Source organism: Candidozyma pseudohaemuli, assembly GCF_003013735.1.
Source record: "Candidozyma pseudohaemuli strain B12108 chromosome Unknown scaffold00005, whole genome shotgun sequence".
Taxonomy (NCBI): domain Eukaryota; kingdom Fungi; phylum Ascomycota; class Pichiomycetes; order Serinales; family Metschnikowiaceae; genus Candidozyma; species Candidozyma pseudohaemuli.
The window spans coordinates 100,021-113,323 of NW_020194439.1; the positions used below are offsets into that span (position 1 = coordinate 100,021).

The window sequence follows — 13,303 nt, forward strand, 5'->3', positions numbered from 1 at the left end:
TAACTCGAAATCATTATCAGGCTGATGCTCCTGACGCTTAAAGACGACGTATAAGATCAGAAACACTAATGCCAAAATAAGCGCTATGATCTTGAATTTGTTTTTCAAGCGTGGGTCAAGCATTGATCAGATGTAGTGTGGATGTGATGCTAGATTATGATGACTGTGCGAACTCGGGCCTGGATTGTTACCACTACTCCTTTTTTGCACTTCATCAAAGCGAATGATCAGGAAATGCATCTGAAATGAAGAGGTCGTTAGATAGTGCCTCCGAGGGCTCGAAACGAATCCAGTTAGAATCCACCAGTCTTTCCTTGTTAGATCTCCCTGATAGTGTGCTTTATCAGATATGGGGTTCAGTGAGCACCGAGGATCTCAAAAGCCTTCTGCTTCTGAATAGAGAATATAGAGATGCACTCATCCCACATATTTTCGAATATGTTGGGGTTACCTGGCACCAGCTTTTAGAGGATTCTCAAGAATGTGTGCTCCACAAATATAATCACTGCATCAAGAGCATCAATGTCATACTGCCTGACTCACAGAAGGAGTATAAGGAGAACACGTTTGGCGAGCTTCTTTCAACCAAACATTATCCCAACTTAACCAGGGTTGCAGTCAACTCCACCAACTCGTCATATTGGCTACGCTACAACAAGTGTGACCAGATCAAAGATCTCGAGTTGTATTCCAATGTGCCCCTCAAAAGCAGGAAGATTTTTGACCTCGCTCACGTCCAACACTTCACCTCACTTAGACTGCTTACTCTTGATGACTATCATTTTGTTGTCAGCGAGGACGAAATCGTCGTGCCCAAGTTGCACCGCTTGAATCTCCATAATTGCACGTGGAAATGGCCTTTCACGCTCACCAAGTTTAATGTTCACGATACCCTTACAGAACTTAGCGTGTCCTTTTCAGATGACAATGTGTTTGTCTTTTCCGAGCGTTTTCGTGACTTTCTACAGACGCCGCTCACGGGTCATTCGTCCTCACTCCGGTCTCTCACGATTGCCTTCTCCAATTCCTCGGACAATCCACGCATACTTCTTCTGAACGTTCTACAGAATCTCTTGGACGCGTTCAGCGAGTTGGAAACGCTCACCCTCACCGGTTGGTCCGCTAATCTCTTCCATATCAAGCACCTTTTGGTTTCGCGTAGGTTTCATAAACCACTACGGTTCCATTTTGATGCCACAATCCTCGACCCGGAAAATACGATTTCAGAGCAGGTTTCCAAAATCCAAAGGGTCGAGAACCTCACTTTTAAACTCGTTTACGATAACTTAGATAGAAAATGATTCACGATACATCGACCTCTGCATCCAGGATTTTGCATCTTCTCACAACATGTACCAGGTCTTCCTAGCGTTTCTCCTACTATGTGTCAACCAGGCCATAGCCAATACCGAAACAATCGTCTTCACGGTACCTAAATTTTATGAGGTGCCCCTTTGTCTGCGGTCCTTCCTGCCTACTCCATTGAGAGAGGTTAATGCATCCACGCTACTACTCACCGAGTATCCGATTCAAAGCATACGAGACTACAGCTTGAAGGAAACTTTGGTCTCTGTTCCTTACGACTTTGTTAATAAGCCACAGCGAACACTTTTCGTGAAGCTCAACAATTACGAAGACAGCACATTCGACTCTAATGACCTAATCAACGTCAAGGTATGTTGGCCTGCTACATTTCCAATTGACTTCAGTCTAGATCAGGTTTACATCAAGGCTTCAGAGTTTGATGAGGTTGAAAATGACACTTTCGACATATACATCAAAATAGACTTACAAGGTGACTTTTACGCGGTGAAAGAAGTTGAGGAAGACGCGGTCGACTTTCATTTGGTGATTTCAAAACTTCCGGGACCCATCCCTATACCAATTGAGCTATATGAGTTCATCATGTACCTTGTGGACCTTTTGATTCTATTAGCTGGCACGTTTCCGTATCTTCTAATGGGCCTCGAACACTTCACGGGCTCCACAAAAGTTCACTAAGAAGTCCACTCCGAGCATTTGACCATGGTAACGAGAAAGTAATACTCTAGCTGATAAAGGTACCAGTGCAATACAAAGCCTTCTCCATGTGCCAAAGTTGAGATTGCCAAAATGTTCTTTTGTTAAGCCTTGAGTGAGGTTGTAGCTTTGGAGGTAGATCACCAGATTCACCACTAGCGCATTGCAGACGATCCAGGATACAGCTCTTTCATCACATAATCCGACTACGAACCCTCGACCCTTACCAAGAAAATCCTTAAAGCAACAATCCATTTACACCACTTTCGTTGAGAATAAGCCTTTCCAGAAGCTAAATGACCAGCATCATTGTGCACCTAAGTCGCCCCATGCTGGTACCCAGGCTAGTCTTACCCCAGCTCTTTTGGTGCGCAACGGACACCTGAAATGGGTGCGACCGAAGCAATAAAATATCCACTTTCCACACACTGAATTGCTCAAAGCTATCTACTTTTAGAATCATAAACCATGAAGCAAACCTAACAATTTTAAAAATCATCGTTTTAGAATCCTAGGAGCACGGATTTCGGAACTTGCTGAGTGATGCACGTGCTGAGACCTGCACAGCACCTGTCCCACTCCATGGCTAGCCCACTCAGCCATAGTCATGAACCACCAGGACTCACCACCCATTCAAACGTTCAATAATCATGTCTTCAGATGAAGGTCCTTTGGACCCACCCAAGAACACTCAGGGAATAGACTTATCAAAGTTGTCGCCGCAAGAATTGCGAATCTACAAGATGTACGGAAAGCTCCCCACGACGCAGCAGATATTGTCTTCGAAGTTCCAGGACAAGAAGTACTTTGACAGCGGTGACTATGCCATGCAAAAGCAGATGGGAGGCAGTAAGTCGGGAGTTGCTGGCACCGTGCCTATGGCCCACCCCAACGCCGAGAAAGTCAAGGAGATGTACAACCGTAACTCCATCAGCGCCTCCAACTCAAATTTCTTGTTCAATGGCAAGCTGAACTTGCTCAGCGAGAGCACTTCGGAGGAGGAGAAGAAGCAGTAGGGACAGGGGGTATTTCACAGCATCACGTTATCACGGATAGGAGATTGATTTCCAGTTGCTTTATAGGATAGGCCAGTATATAGTCAAGAACTAACACGAAGAAGTTGTAGATGAAATGATAGTTATGAGAGTAATTTGAACTGGGTCGTTCTGAAAGCGGAATTCATCGTCGCCCCCGGTACAAAGCGAACACGAGACTAGAGTATGTGTTGAACTTCAAAACTCAATCCCAACGAAAAGTGATCCTTCAATTCAGTTTTGAAATAATTTCAATACCATTGATGTCAGTTTTCAATCTCACAGTTGATTCACATTATTCAGCCTAAGTTTCGCAGCCTGTGCGATATCTTACCAACTACTACATAATTATGAAATGATTCAAACATGATAGACGAAGCAGAATTTAACAAAGCGCTTCCCAATTTCCATAAGCTAGCAGTGGAGCATATCACGGCGCCAGAAGGCGTTTGTGCTGGTGCCAATTTCGTAAAAAGCTATGATGGCCGATGGTGCAGTTACATTTCCCTTACCTTGAATGGTGCATTCCTCGAGTTCGTGATATCGTACAGCAGATTCTATCTCGAGCCGATTTTACACCATCTTAAAGACAACAATCCAAGTCTCAAGGTTGACATCGAAGAGTGCATTCCTGAAATACACCCAGTGCTACAACGAACCTTGTTGTTGTTACACCAATGCGAGACCAAGGAACTCATGGAGTCCTTGCACCCGGAGACGACAGAAAAATATCTCATTTCATGGTTCGGCATCTATCTAGGCTACATTAGCCCTCTTCTCAGTCTACGAGTGCCTGAGTCGGCCTACATCTCTCTATCGTCATGATGATCTAGAATACATATGCAAAGTTAGTGGACAGCAGAGGCTCTCTCAGCGGTCTTAGAGTCGGTGAACAAACGACATGGGTACACATCGGTGTCATCGTTGTACATGCCGTGGACTTGCTCCTTCATGATAGTCCAGTGGAACTTGTTCAAGGAAGGAGCTACCATGGGCTCACCTTGAGTGCCCAAAAGCTCGCCCTTGATGACGTCTGGCTTGACAGTGTTCAATGTAGTAGACAAGCTGACAATCTGGTCCAGCCCAAACGCAGCCAACTCCTTGGAGCCCTTGTCACCGATGGAGATTCTGGGCTTCTCAGCAGAACCCAAAGTCAACAAACCAGAAACCTTGGTCTGGTCGAAACCAAGAACCTGAGGGTAGTTTCTTCTGTAATCACGCTTGAAGTATGGGTTTTTAATGACGTCGCCGGCAGGAATGGTCACTGGCTCTTTGTATTCTCTGGCTTCCTGGATTCTAGCGCCTGGTGGAATGGCTCTGTATAATGAAGGAAGTGGGTTACCGGAAGATCTGTTTGGCACAAGGACCAAAATTTGTCTGATCTTCTCCCAGATGCCCACTGGTCTGGATGTGTATTTTTTCCACACGGGAACGGGACCGCCAGCCATGATGTAGTGAAGGTTTGATTATGAGGGTATTTTATTCACAAGGTTTTCATTGGCTCCGCGATACATGCAGGCCATACACAACCATCCAGTAGGGAACTTTTGGTGAATAGATCAATATGTCCATTAAGTTTATTAAATGCTGGGGCTATAATTGAGCAGAGAATATGCTATAGAGTGTCCGTTAGACTTTTGGTCCAAACAAAAAGCGGCCTAACTTGCCGAAAATGATGACACCACAGAAAAAGAAGCTTCCCACGTACAAGAAGATCGTAATTAGACTGTTCTGATCCAACACAACAACACCTTGATTCTGGTAGTAGATAATGGCGGATGCAACAAAGGCAACGGTGGCGGATGCAAGGAACCCGTTGATCGTTCCGTCGAGCAAAAGCCACAATGCAGGGTTAACAAGCGACCATGTCATTGCCATTTGAAGCAGTGAGCTCCACTCAATGTGTCTAATAGCGTAGGTAATACCCAAAAAGGTAATCAGAGAACGAATCAAGTCATTCGCCAAGTTGCCTCTGTGATATGGATTGGGGTTGGACAGGAGGAGTCTCCTGGAGAAGCTAGGAAGCACCTTGTCAAGAACAGGCACGACTATGCTCAACAGGAAGCCCTCCAGCGACCAAGCAACAATGCGGTCCACAATCTCCAAATCGTACTTGTGCACCCAAGCCTGGTACAGTTTCCAAGCCTCAACAAACTTCTCCAAGTACTGGTTGATTAAAATGCCAGTCCCGTCAACGTGTGTAAGATGAATCTTCTGGGTAACCTGATTATACAGAAATGCAGCAAAGGCAACGATAGCCAAGCGTGTGATGAACCAGAGCACGAGCTGCAACGGCGTCCTCTTGGTGACATGTGGCTTAGGATGCAATTGGGAGCTCTCTGGGTGGGCATCTTTGGCAGTGATGTGTAGCTTGCTACCTTCGATGTACTCCTCCACTTCTTCGTTGTCCTTATTCAAGCTCAGTGACGAAGTGTTGTAAATGCCGTAGAGCGATGGCTTTGTGAGATTGACCACAGAGTCCGTCTTCTGCATGTTTGGAGTTGAAGTGCCTGAGACACTGGGAGAAACCTTGTGCAAGTCCTTGCGTAAAGGGCTGGCCATGGTGAGTAGGTGGTGGTATGAGTATATGATTCACCTGTTTTTTTCTGGTGTGCGATCTTCACCGCCCGGCCCCCTCCTTTTGTATACCCACCTGGGAAGACCGAGCCTTTCTAGGACAAAGTACCACGTGACGGCCATTGACTTATTAGAGCTGCCATTGTAAATAATCCTTCCTTAAAACTTTATCCCAGGTCTCTCGTAAGTATAGGCCATAATAGGCAAGGCGAATGAATCGCGAGGGCTCTATATACGATGCACACGCAAACGAGCTGCAGCACCTCACTCACTTCTGCGAGTTTGGCAAAAATTTGGGTATGTTCGGGAGCTAAATTGATTTGGTGATAGGTTTCTGAATATGTTGGGTAGACAACTTTTCCAAGTATCGAAGCAGTCAGACAGACTTTTGGGTGGCAGGAGGCAGGGGCTTGGTCTGCGCTGCTAGCAACTCAGAAAATGTAATTGACTTTACCTCTTTCCTCTTTCTCTTCGGAGCTGGCTTCAGCTTTGCCTTTCTCACCTTGTTCTTTTTCTTTGTATCTTTCACTCGCTCCTCACTGACTTCTGTCCATTCGATAATTCGCCCGAAGTCGATATCAGCCACAAGCTTGAGCCTAGGGTAGATGCCATTTTCTCCAATGAAGAGCTTTCCTGGAGACAGAGAAGGTGGACTCAGCGAGAACAGCACTCTTCTGAATGGCAAGGCACCGTTGAAAGGGAACGGGCTCTTGGTTGGAGAGAACTTCACCTCGAAGCTTGTGTCTGAAACAGACAGAGAGAGCGCAGGAGACGAGGACCGGCTCTTTGTCTCACAAGCATCAATCACAATCACTTCTGGTTCGGTGACTGGCTCAATGTCAGCTCCTTCGTTGGTCAAGTCAATAACTTCCTTATACTCTTTGAGCTTCTCCGCTGGTGTATCTGAGTCTTGACCAGCAAGCCCCAACTCCTCTTCATTTACTTCCCCACCACACCACTTAGAGTCCTTGAGTCGTCTTTCGGCAGCATCAGCCATGGCAGCCTTCAAGTCCTTAGGCCTCAGTACGTTTAGAGGTCCACCTAGTCTTCTCGACTCGGACTTGTACTTCACCTTCGAGACAGCATCGAGTCGTTTTTGTCTAACCGTAACACTCAGCAGCCAAGGAGGCACATAGGCCCCTCCAAGTTTATTCTCCTCGCAGACATAGGATCCAGAGGAGAACGCACCAGTCTCGTACTTATTTCGTAGCTCATCAAGCAAAGCATAGAATTTATTGTCATGAGGTCCGTGGACATTATGTGTGAGCTCATGAAGAAACGTTCCAATGAGATCCGACATTGGGAAGAACAGCTTCTCGTTGTATGGAGTTCGTAGTCTGATCAATATCTTCTGGCCCTTGTTCACATTTAGTCCTAGCAAATTCGGACTCTTTGGCGACATTTCACAAAGCATCCCGACTTTAAAGTTGTAATGGTTGATAATAGGAGCCACCGCTACTGCAAGCTGGTGAAGTAGATCAAGAGCATAGTCCTTATCAGGAAACCGTTTGAGTGAGCTGATGTTTGTTATATTGGCCACAGGAGACTTCCTGTTTGGCTGAGTCTTTGCTTTTGTCCGGCCCTGAACTACCATTATGGAAAACTTTCAAATGAGCCGTGAATGTAATTTTGTCGTTGTGTGGTATGTTTATTATGAGATGAGGATGTTTGTGGGGCACATGGTCGCGCTTTGATACTAGATAAGCCATGTGCGCCGAAAGACAGAAAACGGTCCGAATACCGATCGGAGTCAAACCAATAAAAATTTCTTAGATTTCGATTTTTTTCAAATTAGCATGAATGCTCAAATTTTTCAGCGCAAAGAATGTCTGATTCCTATATACGAATGGCTGCAACTAGAGACCCACCATCTCAGAACTTCATGGTCTGGTACAACCGGTTCAAGAAACTGGACATGAAGCTGCCAGGTCCCTCTGCGTTTTCACCGGCCTCCAAGCCACACTTCTTGTATAATTTTACAGCACTCACAACCGCAGAAAATGGGCTGTACTTCTCTCCATTCTCTCCATCAGCACCAGCAGCGATGAACGCACAAATGACACTTCCTAGAGAGCAACCGGTACCTGTGATTGAACCCATGAGTTCGTGTCCGCCCTCGACCTTTTCCCAAGGTACGTCCTCCCTCAGCATCGAGAAAGTACCGTCTATAATGTAGTCCACAGCACCTGTGATCACCACCACTGTCTGGAATTCCCTAGCCACATGCTTACCGAGATCAACAATGTCAGCCTCCTCCATGTTGGCAATTGAGTCAACGCCTTGCATGGTCTTTTCTGTCGAAGTTGTGCTGTACGAGCTAGTCAATTTAGCCATGGCTCCAATCTCACCGACATTTCCCTTGATGACAGTGAAGTGCCCGGCATTGAGAAGGACACGAGAGGCCTCTAAGCGGGCTGCTGTAGCACCGGCGGCAACAGGATCAAAGAGCACAGGCTTGCCGTATTTGTTGTACTGGCGGATACCCTCAAGGAACACCTCCATGAGCTGAGCATTTGGCGTACCAAGATTCACCACGAGACCCACGGAAGCTGGAGAGTTTGCAAACTCATGAAATTCTTCACCAAGCTCGGACATGATGGGGGATGCGCCAATGGCCAAAGTGACGTTGGCGCTGTAGTTCTTCACCACGTTATTGGTGATGTGGTGCACCAAAGGTTTGGTCTGGCTGAACTGTTTCCAAGCACTTTCTGCCTCGGCCTTAACGGCGGAAGCAGCGACATTGTCTAACCAAGGAACAGGCGACTGGAGTTCGTTGTGGAGATGCTTCGTTGCAGCAGCAGCGTCTGGAGCAGCCATGATACAAGAAACCACAGCGACACCGTCAATTCGGCGACCGGGAATGGCGCATTGGAACATCACTTTCCTTGCATTCGTGGAATTGATGCCTCCGATGGCAACACACTTCACTTTCTTGTTGGAGTGGTCTCGAAGCACCTTCAACGATTTGCGGATACCAATTGGTCCACAGACGTTCTTTACATCCTTGGTGTTTGTAGGGTACAAAGTTCCCAATCCAACGTAGTCAACCACACCTTCGTCACAAACCTGGGTTGTCTCTTCAGCGTTACCACACGATACACCCAAGATCTTATCTGGTCCGATAAGTTTCCTCGCTAAGGTAGCTGGCATGTCGTCTTGACCAACATGAACTCCGTCAGCGTCAACAGCCAAGGCCACGTCAATTCTGTCATTGATGATCAAAGGAATGTTTTTCGGTTTGGTGATTTCCAAAACCTGCTTGGCTCTCTCCACGAAGTCAACTGTCAGGATCTTCTTTTCCCTGAGCTGCACTATGGTGGCACCGTTATCAACGGCTTTCTTGACCTGATCAAGAAAAGTGGAGCCCTCGGGCACCATTGTGGGGTCCGTCACAAAATATAACGAATAATCAACCATAATGAAAAGTAGTATTCGGAGGTTTGCGGTGAAGTTCAGAAGTTGTACATTGAGCACAGGGTCCTGTAAGCGCATATGCGCACACACCTACCACTTTGGCTGGGTCTACATTGAAAGCTGCTATCTTCAGGATAATACTTTGTACAATCTATATTTAGTCCTTAGGACCAATCATCTTCTCTGGTCTGACCCACTGGTCGAACTCCTCGGAAGACAAAACGCCCAACTCGAGACAGGACTCCTTCAAGGTCAAGCCCTTCTTGTGGGCGTTCTTGGCAACCTTGGAAGCAGAGTCGTAACCGATCTTAGGGTTCAAGGCGGTAACCAACATCAAGGATTCGTGCAACACCTTCTCGATCTTGTCGGTGTTGGCAGAGATACCGTCCACACAGTTAGTTCTGAAAGATCTGCAGCCGTCAGCGATCAACCTGATGGAGCTCAACAAGTTGGAGATCATGACTGGCTTGAAAACGTTCAACTCGAACTGACCAGAAGCACCGGCGAAGGTGATGGCAGTGTTGTTACCCATAACCTGGGCAGCGACCATGGTCAAGGCCTCGTTCTGGGTAGGGTTGACCTTACCAGGCATAATAGACGAACCTGGCTCGTTCTCTGGCAAGGACAACTCGCCGTAACCACATCTTGGACCGGAACCCAAGTATCTGATGTCATTGGCGATCTTGTACAAGGAAACAGCGACGGTGTTCAAAGCACCAGAAGCCTCAACAATGGCGTCGTGAGCAGCCAAAGCCTCGAACTTGTTAGGGGCGGTCTTGAACTGCAAGCCAGTCAACTTGGTGACCTCCTCAGCAATTCTGGAGTCCCAGCCCTTCTTGGTGTTCAAACCAGTACCGACAGCGGTACCACCCTGAGCCAAAAGAGACAATCTTGGGACAGTGGCCTCAACTCTCTCGATACCGTTGGAGAGCTGCTGGGCGTAACCGGAGAATTCCTGGCCCAAGGTCAATGGGGTAGCATCCTGCAAGTGGGTTCTACCAATCTTGATGATGTCCTTGAACTCGTCGGACTTCTTCTGCAAAGAGTCACGCAAGTGGGTCAACTCAGGGATCAAGTGCTTGGAGATCTCGGTGACAGCAGCAATGTGCATCACAGTTGGGAAGGTGTCGTTGGACGACTGCGACATGTTACAGTGGTCGTTAGGGTGAACAGGCTTCTTGGAGCCCAACTCACCGCCCAAGATCTCAATGGCACGGTTAGAAATAACCTCATTGGCGTTCATGTTGGACTGAGTACCGGAACCAGTCTGGAACACAACCAAGGGGAAGTGGTCATCCAATTTACCCTCGGCGACCTCAGTAGCAGCCTGCTGGATAGCCTTGGCAATCTTTGGGTCCAAAGTACCGTAGGACTCGTTGACAATGGCAGCGGACTTCTTCAACACACCGAAAGCTCTGACAACAGGCTCAGGCATACGGGCAGCAACACCACCAATGTCAAAGTTTTTCTTAGATCTGGCGGTCTGAGCACCGTAGTATTTGGAAGAGTCCACCTCGATCTCGCCAAAGGCGTCGGTTTCAATTCTCGTAGAGGCCTTCATGAGGTTGGCGGAAGTGGCGAAGGAACGTGTGAGGTTCGTTGATTTGGCAAGTCTCAACATTTTGCTATCTTTTTTTTGGGGACTTTTGGACTGAGCCTGAAGGTGGGCACGGATCCATTTTTTTTCCTGGGGAAAACCACCTTTATATAACGGCCTCCCCGGCCACTCTCGGAAATCATTGGTCGGCCTGTGACACCCAGGGTGCCTCCACGTAGATCGTTATTGAACGTTGAAAATGGTGAAAAATGGATAGAAGGGTGTGTTTTTGAAGAATTTGTCAATTGAGAAATTCAATTTTGTTTTCGTGTGGTGGGTAATTTTGTGTGTTGTGTAGTGTATGCCGAGCACCGGAAAAGCCTATATCGAAGTGGTCCCATGAAATTTACGAATATGAAAAGAATTTGGAAATTTAAAAATGATAGTAATACAATTGAGGGGTCAACCCTGCAATCTATGGGTTTTTTTTATACACATTTCTCCCAATATTCCCACTTTTCATCGTGCAACATGAGCTCTGGCAGTGCCCAGAATTCCCGTTCAACCGAGCTACCGGATTATCGACACTTTGCTACACCTTTTCAATGCATGCAGTTCTTACATCTATAAGTTTCTATTTACAATTGATCTTGTAGTTCTTCTTCTGTGGGCCATGGCCAGTCTTGAAGACTAGAGGCAGAATCTGGAACGCTACGCCAGTGCTTCACATGACGTTGAGCGAATGGCGCAGGTAAAGCTTGAAGTAGCTTCATAAGTGTATCCTTATCAGGAACAAAATGCAATTGCTCCCACCAGCGCATGATCTCCGAGAGCTCGGACGTGTAGTCACAGTCCCTGAGGAGTCCGATGTAGAGCTGCCAGGTTTTGTTTGACGGCATTATTTTCGAATCATCAAAGGCATCACTGACATTGATCTTGAATTCGTAAACGGCAATCTGACTGGCATGGTGACTGTTCCACCAGAGACGGTGATCGTCAGAGTACTTCTTGGATGCCGCTCTGAGAAGCGCTACCAAACAGTTCTCATCGGGAGCTGTGGCATTGAGTTCCTGTCTGTATAAATCGTAAAGTTTCTCTGCTTGATGGGAACTCTCGCCAGCAAGCATCACACCTATATTGGACACGGTCTTTCTCTCGATGTTTGCGTACAACAGACGAGCACATTCGATGTTGGACGAGGATCTGCTGAACTTGTTGAGATATGGTTTCCGTAGTGACTTTCCGTCACTATTCTGGTACAATATTTGAAGGTACTTGCTATGAACGATACCCAAATATTGCAGCAACATGTTTGCCTTTTGAAGCTTTCCAATGAATTCTTCCATGGCGTGGACCGTCTTTATTGGCTGGAGAAGAAGAAGAATAATCTGCTTTGAGATGATGAGCTTTTTGGACCTTTCGAGAAGTTGATCAAGAACTTTAAGTGAGCGGTGTTCTGTGAGGAGACTGAACTCGTTGATTTTTGTAATGAATGCAAGCCATAGAGAGGCTGACGTCTCATACCGTGACATGGCGACGTTGAAATTGTGCAAAAGCTCCTCTGGGGTCGTAGATAGATAAATGTTGGCCAAGTATACTTCCACCGACGGGTCTGGGTATTGATGTTTGGCATGCTTGAGGAGCTTCTGCGCTTTTTCCTCGGCCACTTGCCGAAGTGATATTACAACAGCCATGAAACCTAGTTGAGATAAGTTGGCATGTGTGATGTGTTTCACAAGAAGCTCTTGCGATCTGATGACTGACATTGAGGTTTGGCTTGATGGCAGGAAGGTATGCATAAGGATGGAGGTCAAAGTCCAGAGAAGCTTGTTGACCTGCGATGGCTTAAAAAGAGCGTACTTTCGATTTGGATTAGTCGCCTTGAAATGCTGTAAATTATGCTTGGTGAGATCATAAAGACATGTATGGTCGTAATGCACGCTGTAGTAGCTGAGGTTGGACATTATGGTTGTTAGATGAGATGTTCTGAGGTCGTAGTAGCGGCCTATTTCCGTCGTGAAGGTGTTCCAAACATTAAGCTGTAAATGAAGCTCTTTTCTTGAGATTGGCGTTCGTAGTAAGATGTCTGAATAGATGCAAGGTGGGATGGAATTGGCTTGTTCGATGTGTCTATACGACTCAGACACTGAGGATGCAAAAAGACATTTGAGCCATGGAATGATTGTCAAATGTGAGTCCTGGTAGATTTCCGGGGCGGCCGATCCAATTATGGAGACAGCTTGCGTAACCAAGGATTTTTGGACTTGTGGCATCCCTTCAACCTGGTAGTCTCGTAGCAAGGTATCCACAGTATAAGACAAAAGCGGATCTTCCAAGGACTCAAAGTCCAGGCTTTTCTTGACTTGATTCTGAAGTGCATCGAGCTGTTTCTTTTGGTTTTCCCAGTCCCAAGTCTCGACGGAAGTGCCTTTTAGACCAACTAGTAGGTGAAATAGACCCACTTCGACCACAGCTTCTTTTGTGAAAGGGTTCGGAAGATATGCATTTCCAAGTACCACCAGCTCAGCATTATCCACCTTCTGGAGCCAAACAAAAAAATGGGGAAGATATGGCTTCAATTTGATGGGTTTCCCGTTTCTGTATCTCTTCATCTCGGTCTGCATTGAGTTGTATAAGTGCCGATGGGCTCTATCGGCCAAACGCAGGTAGCTTGATGAAAACCTTATACCTCGTAGGTCAAAGGATCGTAGTCGGCAGCTTG

The 13,303-nt window shown here is 46.6% G+C and overlaps 10 protein-coding genes across 10 annotated transcripts; 4 read left to right on the forward strand and 6 right to left on the reverse strand.

Moving 5' to 3' along the window:
- Positions 1-245: 245 nt before the first annotated feature.
- Positions 246-1,301, forward strand: C7M61_002495 (uncharacterized protein; the record flags this gene model as incomplete). The annotated part of the gene is made up of 1 exon (XM_024857868.1): positions 246-1,301. The coding sequence occupies one exon, from the start codon at positions 246-248 to the stop codon at positions 1,299-1,301; it is 1,056 nt and encodes a 351-aa protein (XP_024713794.1).
- Positions 1,302-1,350: 49 nt separating this feature from the next.
- Positions 1,351-2,001, forward strand: C7M61_002496 (uncharacterized protein; the record flags this gene model as incomplete). Its single annotated transcript, XM_024857869.1, has 1 exon — positions 1,351-2,001. The coding sequence occupies one exon, from the start codon at positions 1,351-1,353 to the stop codon at positions 1,999-2,001; it is 651 nt and encodes a 216-aa protein (XP_024713795.1).
- A 668-nt stretch (positions 2,002-2,669) lies between these two features.
- Positions 2,670-3,035, forward strand: C7M61_002497 (phosphatase regulator; the record flags this gene model as incomplete). The annotated part of the gene is made up of 1 exon (XM_024857870.1): positions 2,670-3,035. One exon carries the CDS (start codon positions 2,670-2,672, stop codon positions 3,033-3,035), a length of 366 nt encoding a protein of 121 aa, XP_024713796.1.
- A 384-nt stretch (positions 3,036-3,419) lies between these two features.
- C7M61_002498 (uncharacterized protein) lies at positions 3,420-3,878 on the forward strand (the record flags this gene model as incomplete). Its single annotated transcript, XM_024857871.1, has 1 exon — positions 3,420-3,878. The coding sequence occupies one exon, from the start codon at positions 3,420-3,422 to the stop codon at positions 3,876-3,878; it is 459 nt and encodes a 152-aa protein (XP_024713797.1).
- A 23-nt stretch (positions 3,879-3,901) lies between these two features.
- Positions 3,902-4,501, reverse strand: NUO2 (Nuo2p; the record flags this gene model as incomplete). Its single annotated transcript, XM_024857872.1, has 1 exon — positions 3,902-4,501. One exon carries the CDS (start codon positions 4,499-4,501, stop codon positions 3,902-3,904), a length of 600 nt encoding a protein of 199 aa, XP_024713798.1.
- A 181-nt stretch (positions 4,502-4,682) lies between these two features.
- C7M61_002500 (uncharacterized protein) lies at positions 4,683-5,615 on the reverse strand (the record flags this gene model as incomplete). Its single annotated transcript, XM_024857873.1, has 1 exon — positions 4,683-5,615. One exon carries the CDS (start codon positions 5,613-5,615, stop codon positions 4,683-4,685), a length of 933 nt encoding a protein of 310 aa, XP_024713799.1.
- Positions 5,616-6,006: 391 nt separating this feature from the next.
- C7M61_002501 (metalloendopeptidase) lies at positions 6,007-7,224 on the reverse strand (the record flags this gene model as incomplete). The annotated part of the gene is made up of 1 exon (XM_024857874.1): positions 6,007-7,224. The coding sequence occupies one exon, from the start codon at positions 7,222-7,224 to the stop codon at positions 6,007-6,009; it is 1,218 nt and encodes a 405-aa protein (XP_024713800.1).
- A 278-nt stretch (positions 7,225-7,502) lies between these two features.
- Positions 7,503-9,008, reverse strand: THI6 (bifunctional hydroxyethylthiazole kinase/thiamine-phosphate diphosphorylase; the record flags this gene model as incomplete). Its single annotated transcript, XM_024857875.1, has 1 exon — positions 7,503-9,008. One exon carries the CDS (start codon positions 9,006-9,008, stop codon positions 7,503-7,505), a length of 1,506 nt encoding a protein of 501 aa, XP_024713801.1.
- Positions 9,009-9,201: 193 nt separating this feature from the next.
- C7M61_002503 (class II fumarate hydratase) lies at positions 9,202-10,665 on the reverse strand (the record flags this gene model as incomplete). The annotated part of the gene is made up of 1 exon (XM_024857876.1): positions 9,202-10,665. The coding sequence occupies one exon, from the start codon at positions 10,663-10,665 to the stop codon at positions 9,202-9,204; it is 1,464 nt and encodes a 487-aa protein (XP_024713802.1).
- Positions 10,666-11,219: 554 nt separating this feature from the next.
- C7M61_002504 (uncharacterized protein) lies at positions 11,220-13,205 on the reverse strand (the record flags this gene model as incomplete). Its single annotated transcript, XM_024857877.1, has 1 exon — positions 11,220-13,205. The coding sequence occupies one exon, from the start codon at positions 13,203-13,205 to the stop codon at positions 11,220-11,222; it is 1,986 nt and encodes a 661-aa protein (XP_024713803.1).
- Between the last annotated feature and the right edge of the window lie 98 nt (positions 13,206-13,303).